The sequence below is a fragment of the Dermacentor silvarum genome, chromosome 3 (assembly GCF_013339745.2).
Source record: "Dermacentor silvarum isolate Dsil-2018 chromosome 3, BIME_Dsil_1.4, whole genome shotgun sequence".
Lineage (NCBI taxonomy): Eukaryota > Metazoa > Arthropoda > Arachnida > Ixodida > Ixodidae > Dermacentor > Dermacentor silvarum.
Genome location: NC_051156.1, coordinates 178,282,585 through 178,303,465, shown reverse-complemented (window position 1 = coordinate 178,303,465; position 20,881 = coordinate 178,282,585). Strand labels below are relative to the sequence as shown.

General features: G+C 42.4%; 2 protein-coding genes across 2 annotated transcripts in view; both read right to left on the bottom strand.

The window, feature by feature from the left end:
- Positions 1 to 20,881, bottom strand: part of LOC119446147 (mite group 2 allergen-like Ixo r 2) — a 145,264-nt gene that overhangs the window by 68,206 nt on the left and 56,177 nt on the right. The gene's annotated exons all lie outside the window — the stretch shown is intronic.
- LOC119446144 (mite group 2 allergen-like Ixo r 2) lies at positions 1,179 to 10,233 on the bottom strand. The gene is made up of 4 exons (XM_037710501.2): positions 10,099 to 10,233; positions 6,723 to 6,827; positions 5,150 to 5,322; positions 1,179 to 1,430 (listed from the first exon to the last, which is right to left on the bottom strand). The coding sequence occupies exons 1-4, from the start codon at positions 10,178 to 10,180 to the stop codon at positions 1,350 to 1,352; spliced, it is 441 nt and encodes a 146-aa protein (XP_037566429.1). The 5' UTR covers positions 10,181 to 10,233; the 3' UTR covers positions 1,179 to 1,349.

Here is a 20,881-nt window from a genome sequence, read left to right as displayed (position 1 = left end):
GAGCGAATTGGCGAATCACCGTAAGCAGTCAATAAATTACGTTCTACTTGTGGAACATGGCAGAGTAGTTCTCGAAAATCGAGCTTTAAGTTTGGTTGTGTTCGATATTATGAATAAAGTACATAATATAGTTGCAAGTTGTTATTTTGAATTTACCGGACAATGTAATTATCTTCCAGGGCTACGCTAAAATGATCTGACTGTTCAACCGTTTAAGTTTAGACATATTCTTGGACTATAACCTGCGCGTCGCAGGCTCTGAAAGTGATGCAGACATTGATGCGATTTCTAAGGGCGGTTGCATTCGCTCACCGATTGCAGGTGTGATGAGCGGCATCATGTTTTCGCACAGCTAGTGCCTTCCTCCCTCTCTGTTCCTCCTTTATTTTTTTTTATCAATTAACCCCCTTTATTCATCGTAGGGTAGCAAAATGGATGCGCCTCTGGTTGATCTTCCTACCCTTCTTTCTTTTCTTTCTCCTCTTCTGCTCTTCTATAAGCCGGAAGTTAGCATTTCCGCTTCAGACTCCAAATTTTACAAAAGTCCGCAAAAAAGAAAAAAGAAACAGCGGGATTGATTTTACGATAACTGTCGACGTTAATGCGATTAGCATTCAAGCAATGTAGCAACAAACCGTTTTGCTGCAGACATTTATATTTCGAATTTGTAGTGGAAGAATTAGGCTAAGGATGTTAACGGCATTATGCAGGCATGTGCCCGAACGTGTAAACCTTCGGACGCCACAGAAAACAGACACTTCACTAAACTCGGTTTTCCAACCACAGCCAGTTTTTGTCCCGCTGGCACTGCAAAAATAGGCTTCGACATACCTGACTTTGAAGGAGTTACGGTGCGATTGCATATAGGAGTCTATTTCAAGTGTAAAACGTTTTTTCACAGTCAGCTAAAAAGCAGGCATTCTCAGTCTTATCATTCGTACGTGCACCTCGGGAGTGCGCTCGCAACAATTGAAGAGCGCTGTTAAAGAGGTTAGACACTCGCAGACCGAAAAGTGACCGAAGTATACGAAGAATGCCACTCGCATTTAATACATTTTTTTTAAAGGAAAGGTGAACAGTGAACAGACAGAAGTATACGAAGAATGCCAATCGCATTGAATACAATTTTTAAAAGAAAGTTGAACAATGAACAGACGGGGCGTGCAAGTTGAGTCTGTGTCGCTTTGTGGGACTTTTATTCCGGCCCGAAATATATAACCCTTGTTAACGAGAAAAAAACAAGTGCGTTGTCAGCGCGCCAGGAACGACGCTTCGAACAGGCATCACAGTTTGCGGTGACAACGGGCCCCGATATGATGATGTCGAGCGAAATATGTGCGTGGGCGGTTTTATCCGATGGTGATTTTGCTTCTGATGCAGACGCTCGATCCTTTTTCACCAATAATCTTGATCTGCACGTCAGTTGTAACCTGCAGTGATAAGAGAAATGATAGGGAATTGTGTTACACCGATGGGCAGGCTTAGGAAGAGCAAAGACGTGTGCATGCGTTCAACGACGTGGATCAACGAAATGAAACACAGATCCACTTTGGTCGATTAATTTATCTTCCATTCCTCACTCCTGGTCTCTACAATGGGTAAAAAATAATGTTTGGCGGATAGCTTCCTTTTTCACGGCCCATCGACGGTACCTGCGAAATGAGTGCTTTAACTCGACAACTTCGCGGGCTTCAGTTTCTTTCGCAGGCTTCAGCTTTAGTTTATTAGTAGAAAGGGAAATTTTAGAAAATGCTGTCAATGCGCGCTCATCTATTATTGGTTTACGAATAAAGTTAGTTTGTATTTTTTTCTTTTTTGGTAACTGGAAATGACCTAAATAATGCCTGTCCTTGCTGCGTTACATGACGCAGCAGGAAGCTGCTTCCAGTGATTCAAGGTACCCGCATGCTTTCTTACCAGAAACCAGTTTAAAGTAAGTTGTAGCTCGGGAGCTGCCATTTAAATACATGGAAACGGAGAAATAGTTCTTCGCAGGAAACACTGCACTGATTTTAATGAGGCTTGGGGCACTTAAACGAAAAAGTTAAACATAGAGACTGTAGGAAGCATATATATATATATATATATATATATATATATATATATATATATATATATATATATATATATATATTAGGCATCAATATTTTAGACAGTTAATGAAAAAATTAATAATGAAAATCGTAAAAGCTGACAATAACTCCACTCTCAAGTTTACAACTCTGTCACTCAGAAATGAAAAAAAAAAAAACGATATCACAATTCTGTAAACAGCTCGTAACAAAACGTCTAAAGCGGAGAAAATTGATGTATTATACACCACTCTAAAATATATCACTGATTTGTGATTAGGACTTTTGCTGACTAATTTGCTTACTCATTACTCATTTGCTTAATGAGTAATGCAATGTAGCTTGCCGGCGTCAAACCTATACGTTTCCCCAAAGGTCGACATCTCACCTAGCTTGCTCAAAACGTTCTTGAGTGCTCTAACGTTGCTAAAAGAAAAAAAATGCACCAATTTATTCAGGCATTACCCGTTGCATCACGAGTCAACACAGCTGGTTCTTGTATCACACTGGCACTGTCCTCACCATAAATATGAGCCTGCAGAGGAACCTCGAAGACTTCCTAAGTTATTGTTGCTATGGTATCAGCCGTGTAGGTGTGCACGTGATCGTTGCCGCTAACGTAGCTGTTTATGTCTACATAAACACCACTTGCATCTCGTGCAGAGCAATGTCCTGCAAGTATGCTGATCTCGGGCTATCGATGAACCAATAGCATCCGTCAGCGGCTGCGTTGGAACTCTGGCTTAACCTAATTAGGGGGTCATGTTAAGCCGATTTATTTCTTGTATTGGGTCAGCGGGAAAACAGCCAAGTGTTCAAACATTGTTCCGTCCCTACTGAAAAATCCCCGTATTCCCCATAACTCCTATATCCAATAACATCATATGACATATAGGAAAAACAGGTTTTTGTATAGGATCCTATATGTTTCATATCGGATTATTGGATATGGGGGTTATGGGGCATATGGATTTTTCAATAGGGGTATATCCTAAAATTTAGCTTAGCCGTGCTTGTCATAACGGCTGTCTACTGTAATGCCATTGGCGGATGTGTGAACGTTCTGATCGCTTAAATGGTGAGTTACTTGCTGCGGAAAAAAAATATAAACTGCCAATAAGCAGCAGTTGGAACATTCTTTGTTTTTAATGTTAAGGAATACTGTCAAAACGTTTGGTTAATTCTCAACTGTATTGCTTTATTAGGTGATTGCTGACCCTGCCATCGCGGAGTGAGACTCCTATCCCTCGAGCGTGCAACAAATCATGTACAAAGAACAGTAAAAACCAAGGAATATTTTAGTTTATTATTTGAATCAGAACCTGATGAAAGCTTTTTCCTTCATGATACCGTCGCACCATGCCACCAATGATATTTTGTTTCAGGCAGACCTTTGACGTGAAGTAGCTTAACCTCCCCCTTTACGCTCTTAATTTCTTTCTGCTGCTGGTATATTTATACATGCATCTACACCTCGACAAGTGCCCATTGCTAGAAAACTGGCAGTACCAACTCCCTTCTGAGTTTTTTTTAATAGAGAAATGGGTCCCAAATTACGCTGCGTTTCTGCATTTTGCCTTCATTCAGGGTGTTTCAGCGAACACTTCCAAAAAAATCACCAGATTTTTTTTATTTCATTCTTCCAAACATTTTGTTAATTTGGCTGTGGCAGATAGCAGAATTCTAGTTCATGAGCTGGTCTACTTGAAGAGGCGGACATTACTTGCACAAAAAATTGAAATGCACAATCGACTAAATAAACAATAAATCACTAATGAAGTTTTTACTAATTACCTTATCGCACATATTCCAATTTACGAATTCTAGCGGGTGATACTGCAAGGCATATCCATTTTGAAAGATTGGAAAGAATTGTGTGGGTGACACCATTTACGAGATACGCACCATAAAAATTGCGGTAAAAATGCGTGGTCGTTCCACTTACTTTTTAACAGAATATCGTTTTACGCATTGAAGCATAAAAGTAACTGGAATGCCAATGCATTTCTCCGAAAAGTTCAGGAATTATTATCTCGAAACTGGTGTTATCCTGAAAATACGTTCCAAGTGGATCCGTCTTGCGAACTTCCCGGCTAAAATTTGTAAATTAGAATCATAGAATTAATTAGAATTAGAATTAGAATAATAGAATTGCAAATTAGAATTAGAATCATAGGGAAATTAGTTAAAAACCTAATAACTGAATTTTTGTTAATTAGTCGATTATGCATTTCATTTTTTTTTTGTGCAAGTAATGTCCGCCTCTTGACCAGCTTATAAACTGCTATCTATGCTATTATGCTATCTGCCACTGGCAAGTTTTAAAAAATCTTTGAAAGTGTTCGCTCAAACGCCCCGTATTCCCTAAGCGCTTAGCGTCGTGTGACGAGTGGCACTCGGGCTGTCATTTCCAGCAGTGTATGTAAGGCTAGGTCCACCTGCCATTTGCAGCGCTGTACTGTCCCTCATTCTCCTCGCTGCTTTCCTTCTCCGTCTCTACTTATTTAGTTTCCAAATTTTTTTTCTTTTGTTCCCAGAGGCACTGAACTTCGGCCACTGGTGGCAGGTACTATGAACGTTCTAGTTCGTGGGCTTTCTCCCAACTTTCTATGCCGTTGACCAGTTCCCCGCGGGCAGGGTATCACAGGGAAAAGGGGATCTATCTATCTATCTATCTATCTATCTATCTATCTATCTATCTATCTATCTATCTATCTATCTATCTATCTATCTATCTATCTATCTATCTATCTATCTATCTATCTATCTATCTATCTATCTATCTATCTATCTATCTATCTATCTATCTATCTATCTATCTATCTATCTATCTATCTATCTATCTATCTATCTATCTATCTATCTATCTATCTATCTATCTATCTATCTATCTATCTATCTATCTATCTAGCGTGTGTGGGCGCTTGCATGTGCTTAGCTCGCAAGCAGTGATGTAGAAATGAGCTGTAGTGGGGCCGTAAGTGGCGCCACGCCTCAAGGTGCCTCTACAGTCCGAAGAAGCAAAGCCGGACTTCAAAGCGTAAGTGTATTACTATGCGCAACAGTTGCCAACTCACACGGGGTATCAACCGCGGCACGAACACGTCCATTGATCCGTGGTACGTGTTGCCCTTCACGATGGGACACTGAATGGCGCTCTTGCACAGGTCTTTCTCCACACCGGGGATTGGCAACATCATGCCGAACACTTTCATCCTGGCGTCCAGCGTAGCTGTCTCACTGTCTTGGTCTGCAGGCAGCGCAATGAAGCACATGTGTCATCAGCGAAAGGACTGACATGAGTACGCTTTCCACACTGCGGATTTATTTCGAACGGAGCAATGCTTTGGACCTTCCATCCATGTTGGCACATGGATGACTTCTTCAGCAGAGGAAAAAAGCTATGTGCATTTTGCATTTGTGTAGCGGCGTGGACAGCATTTAGACGCTGACTGAACGTTTCGCCATGGCAGCTCTAGATGTATTATGAAATATTTTTTATCTTTTTAACACATTTTTCTTTTCTCTTTTTGTTGTTGTTGTTACTATAGAACGGATAGAAATCGGGAAACAGATATTTCCTACCCTAGTCTCTCCAAGGAAACCCACTAATAACAAAACAAAATATAAACGTTTGCTTGAAAATTCTGAGGACACCCGGTAAATTAAGGATAATTATTGCGAGCATGTTCATAACGTCGGCTTGGTTTCGCATTTTCACTCGTCTGAAATTGACAGTGATGGTGAATGCTGCATCAATCTAGACTCGCAGACCCTTTTACAAACCTTACAACGCTTGCTTTATGATAGCAGATAAGTTAGTTGCAGAGAAAAATCACACATGACAGATCGCACAATTCTTTAGCAAATCATATCGCCCACGAGGAATCACGTCCCTTTTGAATCCTATGCTGCTTTGGCGACTCGAGTCCAACTCTGCTGGGCTCTTCCACCTGTATTGAGCCAAAGGGCGACCGAATCACGGAGCCATACTACGGTGAGAAAGAGGAAGATTATGAGAGAGAGAGAGAGAGCAGGTAGATGAAAGGACGCAAGGTCAGACAGACGAGCTGCCATACACTGGGGGTAAGGGAAACGGGGAATAGAAAGAGGAAAGAGGGAGAGAGGGAACTGCGTGCGCAAAGTAGGACGCACAGCTGAATCGGTCACTGAGGCGACGTTCTTGGAGAATCTCAGTATACGCAGCTATAAGTAATTCTGGTAAACTATAGCCATACCCCCTCAGGTATATACGGAGACATTCGACATAGATCAAAACGCGACGTAATTAATTAGTATTTATTATCATTAGTGGACTACAACTTAGCAATTGCAAACGGCACATTAAAATGCCGTATATGTCATGGCAGCCGATATCACATCTTCCTAGTGGTTGCCGTGGTAGCGCTAATCCCATCCTACGTTTCCGTCGTTTTCTTGCTTAAGAAAGCTTTATGCAAAGTAAAAATAAGGCGTTGAACATTACTTAAAACAGCTGCGGTTGTTTGTAGTCGCAAACATTCTGTTCTAATCCGAAAACGTAAGAGTTTCCGACTTTCGTCGAGACATTACTCTCAGCTGTTAGGAATCATAATCGCGTGTAAACATACGGTAATGAAATAATTATATCTGAGATATTGCGAAACGTACCTGAAACCAATGAAAACCGGATGCTGGTTTTATTTCCACGCTTGAAGACGCAAGGTTCAGAGTCACATGGCTCTATTTCTACCGACAGGATTTTGGCTGTGGATCCTGCGAGAGAAATTGGTAGGAAGAGGAGGTTGTAAACCTGGGGGAAGCTCAAAAGCGCGCCAAGACAAGCCTGACAACTTTATAACGGACATCAGGAATTGGGAGGGCAGCCGGTCAAACGAATTGGAAGACAAACGAAAACACACAAATATCCTCGCTGTAAAGGAGGTGAAACTATTATTATATATTGGCAAAGCTTAGACAATACATTTACAGATAGCGTACACGTAAGAGACTTTAACAGTATTTTGTGGCTGTAGGTGGCGCCAACTATTCATTTTCTCTAGATTTACTGTGTATGGTCTCCTTTAGGGAGCCATATTCAGTAACTCTACGTCTTTAACAGCGGAGCTGTTTAAGCCGGGTGTAATGTGTTTGCTGAATCCAAAAATGTGGACCGATCCTGCGGTAGTGCAGAAAGGGTCCAAGCGCAATGGCACATACCCCTGCGAATGGCACATACCCCTGATGCTGGCTAAGTCTTGCTAAGCATGGTTGGGACTACTTAAGCTTAGCCAGTCATCAATAACCAATCGATAGCCAATCAATAGCTTATTTGGAACATTCCGGGAAATGCTGGGAATGACTTGGTAGTGCTTAGCCTTGCCCAAATACGTGGCCAATACCTTGCGATAGCCAATCGATAGCCAATCAGTAGCTAATCAATAACTGATCAATATTAAATAAATTTTGGCAAATACTGAGGATGACTTGGTAGCGCTTAGTCTAGCCCAAATACGTGGTCAATACCGTGCGATAGTGAATCGATAGCCAATGAATAGCTAATCAATAATCGATCAATAATCAATAAATTTCGGAAAATGCTGGAGTTGACTTGGTAGTGCTTAGCCTAGCCCAAAATCCAGGACTAGCTAGGTGCCCATCAGCTCCGCTGTCTCTTTAGCATTCCGCCTCCAGTGCAAGCTACGCTAATTTTTAACACGAAAGTGTTTTATGCCGGGGTCCACCAAGACTTCACTGACGTATTTCCGTCACGGAAATACGTCAGTGAAGTCTTGGTGACGTATTTCCGTCACGGAAATACGTCATAGAACATAATACAAAGAAAGAAACCAGAAGAAAAAGTTCCACAAACATGCAAAATTTGGAAATCGAACCCACGACCTCTCGGTCCGCGACGATAGATCGCCGAGCGTTTAACCCATTGCGCCACAAACGCATTTGCAGAGAGCTACACAGACGCGCCTTATATATCTAACACTCCTCCGTGTACCCGCGCTCTTGCTCGGGGCGGTGCCGCCGCCTACGAGCAGAAAAGAGAAGTACTGCATTATGACACTAACGCGCACCGACAGTGAACGCTTCGGTGGTCTCAGCACTACGACGCCTCGATGCCAGCATTCGAAGGGACGCTGGCATCAAGAAGCACTACCAACGCCGTAACACGCTAGCACAAACGCGTTAGAAACGCGCTAGGTGGCGTTCACCGTACTCAGCACAGCGGAGCGTGGCCTCCGCAATTAGCTCTGAAAATGTTTCTGAAGTTGATCGCGGAGGCTGCAATTACGACGTGCTGTACGCGCTGATTTGACTCGGTGACGATTCAGTTACGTGCTTTGTCTTGCGCGTTGTATTAGTGTGTCAGTTACGTGCTTCGTCTTTCGCGTTGTGCTAGCGTGTGCAGCGTAGTGCAGCTTCCATATGCACGACGGTTGCTCATGGTCATCGACGTTGGTAGTCGTGATGGAGGAGACGTGCCACCAGGCGTCAGCGTGGGTGCATCAACGCCTAAGGGCGCTTTAGCCACAAAACACCAATAGACATTATATATCAATGTGCAATAAACATAACACTACTTCTGTGAAGACACGTTTCACTTTCGTGTTCTATACCGATTCCTATATAAGAGGGATCAACCACATTTTTTTTTCTACTGTTCTTCGGCATGATAATTGGGCTCAAAACGATGAAGGCAACAGCAATAAATAAATAATAAATAAATAAATAAATAAATAAATAAATAAATAAATAAATAAATAAATAAATAAATAAATAAATAAATAAATAAATAAATAAATAAATAAATAAATAAATAAATAAATAAATCAAAACGCCATAATATCAGTTCCAAAGTTCATGAACAAAAATGTTCTTGGCCATGTGTTAAAAGAGGTTCTTGATGAGAAATGTTCAGGAAATGGTGTTTGTAATGCTGGAATGTTAGTATATCCAAATAAAAATGACATTGTCGTTCGAAATTACGCAGAAAAAATAGGAAAGAGACAAGGAATAGAGAGACAAAGGTCAAATTTATTTACATATGGCTCTTTATCCGAGCCATCGGCGTTGCTATCATATTGTAATGTAGTGCTTTGGTGCTGGGAAAGCGGTTGATTCGATTCGATGTGTTATCTAAACGAACGCATTATTCGCTATTAGGGTGTCAAGTATTCCGAAAACATTTCAAATGTCACATTCACACTTGCATTCGATTTCACGCTACAAGCTACTCGCTGGAAAGTGCCGTTCGTAACTGCATCACGGCCGTAATTTTCTCTTAGGAGCAATCCTAGCCTAAGACGTTGTCGGGAATACCGGCCTGGTTCCTTTTCTTACTTCGTGTCTCCGCATTTCATGTTGTCAAACCTAACAACACAGGTGCTCTCCATACACTCGCGTCATGGACCACGATGTTCGTAATCGTGTTAGAAGAAAACATTTACAAGTGGAAATAACCCCTCGAGTCACGGTGTACGCATTTGTGGACGCGACTTATTTTTGCCACTTCTATGCAGTTGCGGCAAAGAATAGACCACAAAAATTAAGCTTATGGTAAATTGAACGTTCCTACACACCTCAAGTACCTTCATTTTATTTCTGAGGGAAATATATCGCTACCGAAGATCGCTTTGGAGAAGGCCCTGCAGTGTTTGACGGGAGGTGTGATGTGGGATGTTCCTGTAGCAATTGCGAACGATGTTTTTTTTTTCTCTCTAGTAATGCTTTCAACCAATAATTAACTTCTGTAAGTAATTCGCGCGAGTGATTTGATTCTTTTTTTGTGAAGAGATGTATCAATACTCGCTGCACAATAATTACATACTTAATCACTCTGTAATTGTCGTGACTCATCATAAAATGCAGAAAGAGTCATTCTGCCAACTTGACTTGCTTTACTGGAATCTGCAGCACCTTGGCATAAAATTGTGTAAATTTCATACATTTATCGACAGTCGAACATAAATCGCGACTGAAGGGGATACACTACCGGAAGGAAACTGCGACATTCCACTGAATTCGGCCTGCTTACCGCAGTCTTCGTACTTGACTTCTTTGCATTGAACAAAGGCCAGGCCCACGAGGAACACGAGGACAACGGAGTCAGTCTTCATGGTATATACTGCGTGGTTCGCGCCAGGAGAGAGAGAGTATACGGTCGAAGCGTTGTGGAGAGATGCAGCGGCAGATATGGCCTTAAATAGCGCCGCAACCGAGCCAGATTCCAGTGCCCATGTGATTCTGCAAACATGCGCGGAAGCCGTTATCGTGTGTAGGCAGTGTTACGAGGGTGGTCGTTACAATTTTATCTAAGTCCTAAGGCTCATAGTGGCGTGATCTACGGTGCTGGTATACAAGCAGGAAAAATGAAAGGCACTTTGTACAATATCCGCATCGACAATATCCGGAGAGCGGTACGAATATGACAGATACAATAGGAATTGAGTACACTTTCACAGTCGGAAAATTAGCTTAAGTGGAGGTAACTACAGATTTACGGGGCACACGTTCTGTGGCGTATACCTGGGCGTCCGCAAGACGATACATGCTGCGGAAACTCACCTTGGATGCAACGGTCATTTAAAGAGGCGGGCTGAGCTTTAGCGGTACATTGCACCCTTTCTTAGTACCTATAAAACAAGCCTCCGCGTTGGCTGATGCCTTGGTGAGGCATACAACGGTCACCAAAAACGAAGGAACGAACCAACGAACGAGGAAAGAAAGAAGGAAAGAAAGATGCACGAAGGAACGAACCAATGAACAAACGAACGAACGAATGAATTAACCGAAAGACGTGCAGTTTCGCGAGCTTGGAATTTCCACCACCGCGACTAATTCGGATTTTTGCAGCGTCTTCTTGTAAACAGTTAATTGTTATCGATAAATTGGTGGACAAACATTACGTTGCATACTGAACGAACTAAAGGCTCAACGCATCAAGGTTTCATAACCTTTTATGCATAAAGACGGCCCGGCTAATTACTCGAAGTTACTCGAACATACCTTGAAATGAATGACTTCTCAATGACGAGACCGCGCCCCTGTGTGAGGTATAAAAAAGCACGTAGACTTTGATCTATGTTTCCTTTGTTATACTAATCACCATTTTGTTTTTCTCTCGCCGCTAAGTGCATATAGCGTGTTGAAAGAATGCTCATTGGTCTCGTAACTTGCCGGATGAAGTCGTATAATGATGAAAGTATACCAGAGGGGTACTTGCTTAGAGAAATTTTTTACAGATAATTTCCTGAAGAAGGTGAGCGAAATGAGCAACAGCAAATTCGTGGAAAAAGTCATTGTTATTAGCATTGTCGCTTGTCTGTCTCCGCTGTTACAAGTTTACTGCCTGCCATTTTACGAATTTTAATGTTGGCAGGTTGGCAGGTATCGATTGAGGGACAGGTTGCTCTTTCCATCATGGCCCTTAAGTTCCTTAGGACTGCTGATTTCTGTTGGAGTATTAGGAGTTCTGAAACGACAATCAGAAACGGAGAGGTTCGTAGGTAACTTCCGATCTATCGTGTAGAAGGACATCGAGTGCAGTTATCTTTGTCCACTTGTGGCTGCGTGAGACAATGTCACAATGCAAACCACCCCCATAAAGTGCTCGCAAATTGTGATAACGAGAGATAATTACTTTGTAAGCTCATTTTTCTGTTCCCAGTTCATTTGAACTGACAGTGCTTGTTGCCTGGCACTGAATATGGGCATCTGGCGCAAAATTCAAGCGTTTTCTTTTTATTTAGAGTTTATGCGCAGGAAATAATAGACGCGAACAAAGTATTGCTAACCGTGTCTAGGAATGTTAATTTATCACGTTAAAGTTTTAAATTAGCAGACAGCCGTATTTTGCAACGTAGGTGACTATTGTGTCAGCCATTATTATAAGTAAATGAACAATTATATTTACCTAAGCAGTTGAAAGCTGCCTCTATGCAAATTTTTTATAATGCTGCAACGGAACGCCGGTAAATAATTTCTGACATAAAATAAAACTTCTATATCTTGAATCTCTTTACCCGCAAAAACAGTGTGCAAACGAGCAGGCAATGTTGAGCCAGTACCTTGTTGGGTTTAAACGATATATTAGAAAGTACGAATCGCAATACAGAAGTGTTGAGTCAAGAAAAGTTTTTAAGTAAAACGAGGCTTAAATTCAACATATATCTGAGTCTATTTTAAATAGCAAACCTACTGGATGGTGGCCAATTTAATTTAGTACGGTGGCCACACCATCAATCTTCCATGCGAGGATGACAAATTATCATTGTAATGGACTTGATTGTGAGATAAGCAGAAATGAAGTGATGACGGAATACTACTATAAATGTGTTTCACTCTTCTTGAAAACAACTAGATTGTGATTAGTGTACACTAACAGAATACGCAAGCTTAAGTTTTCCAGGCCACATCAGGAAAGTGAAAAATATCGTATTCTCTGACGGACTCCGGAACCATTCTGGGTATCTGTGGTTCTGTATTGTGTTTGATATGTACTCGTATATTTGGGAAGTTAGTCTTTTGTTGTTAGTATATAATTTCGATATTAGCGGGGATCTTTATTTATAGTGAGGTAGTCTGACAGTTAAATCAAGTTACAGAACAACATACGGAGATAAAAATTAGCATTCTAACTTCCTGACCTTCCAAGTACGCCCTAGTATTGGACCTCCTAAATTTTGGAATTTCGAGACAAAATTTCAGGAAGACTATATAAGAGAATTGTTGCTATCCGAAGGCTACTACACATGTTAACCTACGAGTATAAAGTGTTTTACATTTGTTTCTTTTGTGTTTCAAGTACTTAGCAGGCTGTATAAGGCAAGCTTTCTTTTCTTTTCTTACATGAATTATGCATTATATAGTTTGGAAGCATGTGTATTAAGTTTAGTTTCATGTGTGCTCTGTTGAGTGTCTTTCTGCGATTTTGCCAAACTGCTGATATTGTACGGGTGGCACGGCCAAGTCAGGCGATTGTGTGCATTTGTCCGTGGCACTTAAGACAATCTGTAACATTGCCTTAAATAAATCAATAAAAAAGGATAGAAAGAAAGACAGAAAGAAACAAACTTTTTTTTTTAGGAAGCCGGAAAAGATTTCTTCCTTTTTCATTCTTGTCACGTGTCGCTCGCTGATGTTATATTGCGTGTGATGTGCATACATTTGTAAGCTATTTTTTTTTCTTAATGCATATGTCCTGTTTATTTATTCTTGTTTTTAAGCTGGTATCAAAAGCTTTGGCAGCTTTCTTCGTGCTCATGCTTGCCATGGATCATGCACACGTTCTGCATTGCACCTGATTGCATATATTTGTAACGTTTTGTTTTGTTCTTAATGCATATTTTCCGTTGCTAAGGTTTATTAGGTGGCTACGGCGCTAATGATGACCATCCGTCTCGATATCGGCAAGTCACTGGTTTTAGGCGTTTGGCTGCGCTCTCTAAAATGCGGGCATAAGTAGCGTGTCTTCCTCTCCACAATAACTCTTCTTCTGTCACTGGTTCGGTAGAGAACCAGCGGCTCACATGTTCTTAGGCTCAATTTTTTTCTGGGTTCTTTGTTCTGTTGCTTCCTAATCGGTGACGAATGCTTCTTCCTGATAGTTCGGGAGATCGGCAAAACTCCAGCTCCGAATTCAATCAAACGGAAGAGAGAGAAAGGAAAGAAATGGTAGGGAGGCCAACAAGACTACCGTCCGCGGCATGATGAGACCATTTGACTCATCATCATCATTTAATAACCCTTAAAGACTCCTTTCGGGGTATTACATAAGGGGGGCGGCAAAAACAGAAATACAGAGCAGTCAACTTCCCTACTGAAAGAACAGAACAGCGGTGCAGTAGCCTATCCTCACTAGTGGAATCCTCCAGCGCAATTCGGTTTCAGCTGAACAACCAGCGTGGGTATAGTTGCGTGGTGTGTAACCGTGAGTAGCCCGCGTGTTCATGAAAATTGTAGCGTCGTTTTCGTTTTCACCGTAGGCAGCCTTCCGCCTTCGAGAAGAGGGCCGTGAAACCCCTTTAAATCCTGCCAAATTGGCGGGGGAAAATAAATAATAAAGATGTCCACCTTTACAACGTCAGTAAAGTGAAGTTCAGGGGTGGTGCTCGCGTTATTTGCTCCTGGTCGTTCCCGCGTTGTAGCGGGCTTCGTCGTATACCCAGACCAAGAAGCTTTAACTATGCCACACTGGCCCAAGAAATAACATTACCACACGCGTAGAGTAAAGCACGCAGTCATCGGCTTATAATCTTATTCTAACAGGAAGCTTTAACAGCATCAACGACATCATTAATCTAAACAATGAATGACAATGGGCCCAGTACTGAGCTTGGGGGACGTTACATGACTAAATGATCAGAGGAAGACACAACATTGATGTTAAAATCATAGTCACTATGGTCAGCAGGAATTATAGCTTTCCAGGTCTTAGCTGCGCTGTCTTTCAGAACCACAACAGAACCACAACTAAAGTGTTATTAAATATAAATGCTTTGCCTCTGTCATTTTAGCCTTCAGGGTAGCTGCAATTGGGTCTTGAGCTAGGAGGTGACGTCCCCAGGTGCAGAAAGTTGGCGCTTGCGAAGTCAGACGGCATATAAGCCGAATAATTTCTTATGTATACTAAAGATTCTTAGGATTGCGCATTACACACTTGGTTGGGACAAACTGGGATATGCACTTGTCAGTAACGGTGTAAAATTTATTTAGCAACACATCAACGGTAGAAAAATAGCTACAAGCCAATAAGCTGATTCAAGAATATCAGCAATAGAGGTGTCATCATCGCGAGAAAAGTCCAAAAATGATTTGTGAGTAGGTTGCTCTGGATGAAGTGCTACATGGAACACGACTATAACTGATTTATTGTCAGAGAGACCTTCAAAAACTTGATAGACTTAACCATTTCCCAGTAGTTGCGCGTTTATGATCACAAGGTCTTGGATGGAAGCTTCACGGGTAGTGGTCCTGAAAACTTGCATTAGATCAAAAAATAAGGCGATATCTGTGATAGATTGACATATTGCTTTACCATGACCGGTTGAGCACAGTGTGATAACCAGTCTATAGCAGATGTATTAAAGTCACCAGAAAAAAAATATTTTACATCAGTTGATTTTCTTTTTCGCTAAGTAGTTCATTATTACTTCAAAGAAATGACTGTCGATGTTGGGGGCTCGGTAAATTGCACCGACGGCGATGACAAACCCACGCAGCCTGATCTTGCACCAGGCGAGGTATTGTGTAAGAGTCCACCTTGTGGACATGTCCATTTCGTCTGCTGTTGAAGTTCTGATTGGCTGGGCTCAGGTGTGCCTCCGCAGGCGCCAGGCGCTCCACCCAATCAGCACTTCGGCAGCAGACGAAATGGACATGTCCACTAGGTGGACTCTGTGGCACACTCTGTGGCACATACTCAGCGACCCAAGAGTTCCTTCCGACAGCTGTACCTACCCAGTCCCGCATCTACGGGGACACATGTCGGCGGGATAGAGGTTCGTTGAAGAGCGGTGCGTATCTATAGACACTGCCATATACTTAGTTACCGAAGTGGGTCCGATGGCTGTTTTTGCACCCTGTTCCCTCAGTACAGGATCCCGATGCGCTACCCATTCGACCACGGACTGCCAAGTGACCCAGGTGGGCGGGAAAGCGGTTAGATACAAACATTGACACTTAGATACATAGCCCCCGGAAAGGACGTCAAGTACCCCAAGAATGTCAACTCATTAAAAGTAAGTGGAACAACAGTACTTTTCTGCCGCTAGTTTGACGGGGCACGTCTGGAAACTGGTGCCGTCCTTAGGATTCTATCTAACCGGGCTTCAATTCGAGAACTGCGATATGTGCCATGGAAGTAATCAGTAAAAAACTTATTTAACGGTATTTTGTGTCATTAGTCTGTCACGGATTTTCATTTCTGATGGATGTAATGTCCGTCTCTTCGAGCAATCCAGCTCAAGGATTAGAATTGTGCTATTTGCAACAGGCGATTTTTAATCTTCTGTATAATGTGAAAACAACAACAACAACACCCCGTATATGTGCTCTGTGAGCAGCGTTGAAGTGGACAAAGCTTGAACACACACACGCTACACCTCGTACAAATTGCCAAACGCTAAGGCTGCATGATAGCCCAATGGTTGGTTTGTCCAGCCGGCTCCCATGATTCTGCTTATTACCTCGAGGGCAATTAGATCCTCAATGACGGGGATGCGCAAATTTTATTTTTTTAGCCTTTGGCAGGATGAAAGCTGAGGATAAAGAGATTACCTGATGATCACGTGGTAAAGCCAAGCATGGACAAAGAAGGTACACAGCGAACACAGTTTCGAGCACCTAACTAATCTCGTAGCAAAAGTTCGTGCTTGGTTTCGAATTTGTACGGAATGCATGTTTTGGCTTCATGGCAAAAAAAAATAATAAAGCAGTTGCGTGTCACAAAATGTTTGATTTTATCTCCGCTATTTTCCCCGCTGCTGCACAACATGCCTTGGGCGCGCGCCAAGAGCCCCAAATCAGCTCTGTGATGTGCTTTTGTGGGACACCGTTATCATAATGATGTTCATGGAAACCAGAAATGCTTATACGAGTGAAAGTCGCTTTTGTACCGGATGTATGATATTACCGCCTCGTTAAGTGGTTGCGACAAGGACGTTGGTGATTATGATGAAAATGACGTATACTATATACCTTTATTTCTGTGAGGGTTGTGGGCTTTGTGTATGTTATGCATTTGTCGTATGTACTGTGGAAACATTTCATTTATCAATCGCATGCTAGGCCTGACGCCTGCCAAACCTCTCCTGTATTCAACGAAAACCCTCTCTTTGACCTCACTTTTGGATGAACAAAACAGTTTTGTAAAGTGAAAGAGACATTTCAATATACTTTATAAACAGTCTCTGTGCAGCAAATTGTGTAGTCATTAGGCTCTGGCAGGTATCATTATACTATGAATAAGGAAGACACCGTAGAAAGCAGGCGGCCAATCAAGGTGCGTGTATAGTTCGTAAATATGTTTATTCAGACAAGAAATTCAATGTATCTTCACTTATGGGGGAAAAACATCTGAGAACTACCACAAAGAGCACTGCTTACAAACAGCGTCCCCCCCTTTTTTTTTTTTTTTTTTTTTTTGTGGCGCTGGTGCAACGTAAGGTGACGTTCGAAAAATCCGGCCACTCTAGTCGATGATGAATTTGCTTTTGGTGCAAGCAATAACGCCCTTTTCGCCCTTAATCTTGACACGTATTTCAGTTTTGATCTGTAAAGAAAATGAATGCAAATGAAGGAAGGTAGTTGTTTAATTTATGTCAATAAACAGGTTTTGAATGTGCGATAACATAGGTCTTTAGAAGTGCACGTCAAGCGGACTCTGATGAAAATGCACAAAAAAAAAATGACAGCAAGAAAATAAATAAATAGATGTCCTTATTGACGGAGGGAAGTAGTCTGGGTACAATTTTTTTATAGTAACATATCTTTTTTTCCCTCTATGATTCACGCAGATATATCGATTGTGTTATGTTATTCCTTGATGGAGTCGATGTTATAGTGTTTTGTTATTGCCAGGCGGGCGTGCGCGGCCACCCGGAGTAGAATGCCCCCCCCCCCCTCCCTACCCTCCCCCGGAGCGCTACGCGTCACGAAAGATGGCGCGGTTCCTTGGCGTTGTTCCTACCCGCTTCCTTCCCTGGCGTGCGCGAGATTGAGCCGAGATCGGCGGCTCACTTTCGCACGTTTTCACTTCCACACACAGCATACGGCACGCGGCGACGATATCATCGCCCTTGGACTTTATACGGAACCTCACGGCGACGGCGAAGGGGACGCCGACGGCAGAAATGCGGCTGGAGTGCCCATGTAATTGATATCGCAATAAAACGACAGTGGTGTAGCTTTCGCATACTCAGCCGCGCTTCAACACTCGTGCTATAGCAGGGAGGGGCTCCTCGCACCACTTGCTACAAAGTTCAAACGGACGAAACTTCTTCTTGGCGAGCAATAGTAAATTAAAACTCTGAACTCACGGGAGGCAAGATACGGGGAACGTCCATTTCCATTGAGCCGGTGTAAGTCTTGCCCTTGATGAGGGGACAACGAATAGAACGCTTGCATAAGTTTTTCTCCACTCCAGGCACTGGAACCATGATGCCCCTAAACAACTCCATCTCGGCTTCAAGCTTTGCAGTGTCACTGTCTTGATCTACATGCGGTGAAATAAAATATCAGCATGATCAGATGTTTCAGGGCAGTATGCTAATCAACACGTGCGAGTAATGACAGGCATAAGTGATACGAAGGAAATTGATTTTGAGCACATTCGTTGAACGTTAAGCTCTCATATTAAGTAATGTTTTTTGGCCACTTATTTGTTTATTTATTGACACGATGTAATAGGAGAGGTCGGCGCCTCTTGGTGGGCAACAGATACTGTCGCTTGGCAAAAAAAAAGAAAGAAAAAAATTTGCGTAGCTTGCACTGGAGGCGCAATGCTAAAGCGACAGCGCAGCTGATGGACACCTAGATAGTCCTGGCTTTTGGGCTAGGCTAAGCATGACGAAGTCATCCCCAGCATTTTCCGGAATTTTTTTTATTATTGATAGATTATGGATTAGCGTTTGATTGGCTATAGATTGGCTATCACAAGGTATTGGCCACTATCGATTAGCGTTTGAGTGGCTATCGATTGTCTATGGCAAGGTATTGGCCACGTATATGGCTAGGCTAAGTCCTACCAAGTCATCCCCAGCATTTTCTGGAATTTATTAATTCTTAACTATTGATCGAATATTGACTAGCTATTTATTGGCTGTCGATTGGCTATTGATGACAGACTAAGCTTAAGTAGTGCCAACCATGCTTAGCTAGACTTAATCAGGATCAGCTTCGCTAGTTCACAGGGGTATGTGCCATTGCGTTTGGACCCTTTCCTGCACTACCGCCAGGATCGGCCCGCATTTTCTGTTCGCATGTTTCGGACTAACGCTCGGCTTAAACAGCTCTGCTGTTAAAACAAATGTCACTCGCCAAGTCACCGACCACACCTACGAACCCGCACTATATCGTCTGCTCGCGGCTAGCATAGTCACGTTTCGCACGTTGTGCGGCTCAAACCTATTCCACGTGCTCGAAACCCAAGTCCCGCTCATCTGCGCTCCAACTTCGCTGATACTTGAACAGCACCGAGTAGGTGCACCTACCGACGGAGGGTTGTGTCGCGGGCACGGTGAAAGAAGTAGCTCTTACACCGTGGTCGCGGGATAGTTAGTCAGCCGTGTCCTCAAGGCCTAGAGAAAATGAAAACGCTGAAGGCGTGCATAGTCTCGTGCGCAACTTGGCAGTATTGCGGGTTGCTGTAAATAATCGTTGTACAAATATTTCATCTGTTTCCTTCGTGGTAACGTTATCGCATACTTTGTTACGAAACATGTCACACATGTATCACAGGGTACATTCAGTCACCATGAACACAAAGTTCTGTGCGTCAGGGACCTGCAGAAGATAAACAGGTAAACGCAAGTAGTTCGCATTGTCCGAGAACAAACGCAGAAGTTCGGTTTCACAGACGAGTGCACATGCATAACATACTTCATAACTACTTGACAACGTAACAAGCTTAGTACTTACATCACACATACATATATATTTGAGAAGACACTTAAATTTAATATACAACTAAGATACTTGTATTTTTTAAGAAAGATTTCAAGACGACAAGCGATTTTGGCTTAAACTCCACCGTTTGGCCGTGGGCCAAATACTTTTTCCAGGGTGAATGCATTAGCCTCTCAACAATGCCTGAATAAAACCTTCCGCGTCACTTTAGTGCGTACATTAAATAAACACAATCTCATGTTTCGATTCTGTAGGTACGTCCCACAAAGCTTCGCTGTATGCAGATTCCAACTCGTTGGATCTGCTGCTTTCTATAGTGAAGGATTTATGTCTCAGAATAAATAGGCTTACCTGATATTAACGAAAAGTAGGACCTTGGTTGATTTTCCGCGCCTGATGACACATGGGTCCGAGTCACACGGCTCCATTTGGAGTGACAGGATTTTTGCTTTGGACCCTGGGAGAAAGTTGTAGACTAATGTGTTACGATAAGAGCCATTAAAGAGCACCCCGCCCGGCTGCCAGCAGAGGCATAAATGGCACGTCTTTCGGGACTTATTTTCCCTGATTATGTGAGCTGACTTTACGTTCCGGTAGTGTTCTATATACGGATACCTGCCAACCTGTGAACATCAAAATTACTGCAAAGCTTGTCTTGAGAACACGCCGTTTTGTGGGATACGTACGCACTTTAATAGCGATGATTTAGCTTCAGATGACGATGACGCAGCAGCAGCAGCAGCAGAAGAAGAATAATAATAATAAGAAGAAACTGACAAGCCACCAATTCATTTTCCATATCACAATAAGTCTTGCAGTGACTTTGATGTTGCAAATTTTACTCATTTCCGGAACTTGTATCAATTTCCCAGAAGCAAGCACCACTCTTGCGCCCTTTCACCATAGAAAAACTTCCTACGTTAGGTGTTCGGAGACTGACGAGCGAAACTTTTATCGACAAAAAGAAAACCTGGCGCAAAAATCGTAAAATCATAAGACAATCCCAAATTCGTAAAGTTTACGAAAAATTGTGGAGAGTTGGCAGGTATAGCTAGCCATATGTGATCCCTGCTGTGAGCAGCCTTTAGTGCATTTATGTCCCCCGACTTAAATTCTGGCTTTGTCATTCCCGTCACCTTTGGTTTGTTTAGTGCCGGCCTATTGTTTCGTTTTAAGTTGTAGTTTTATTCATC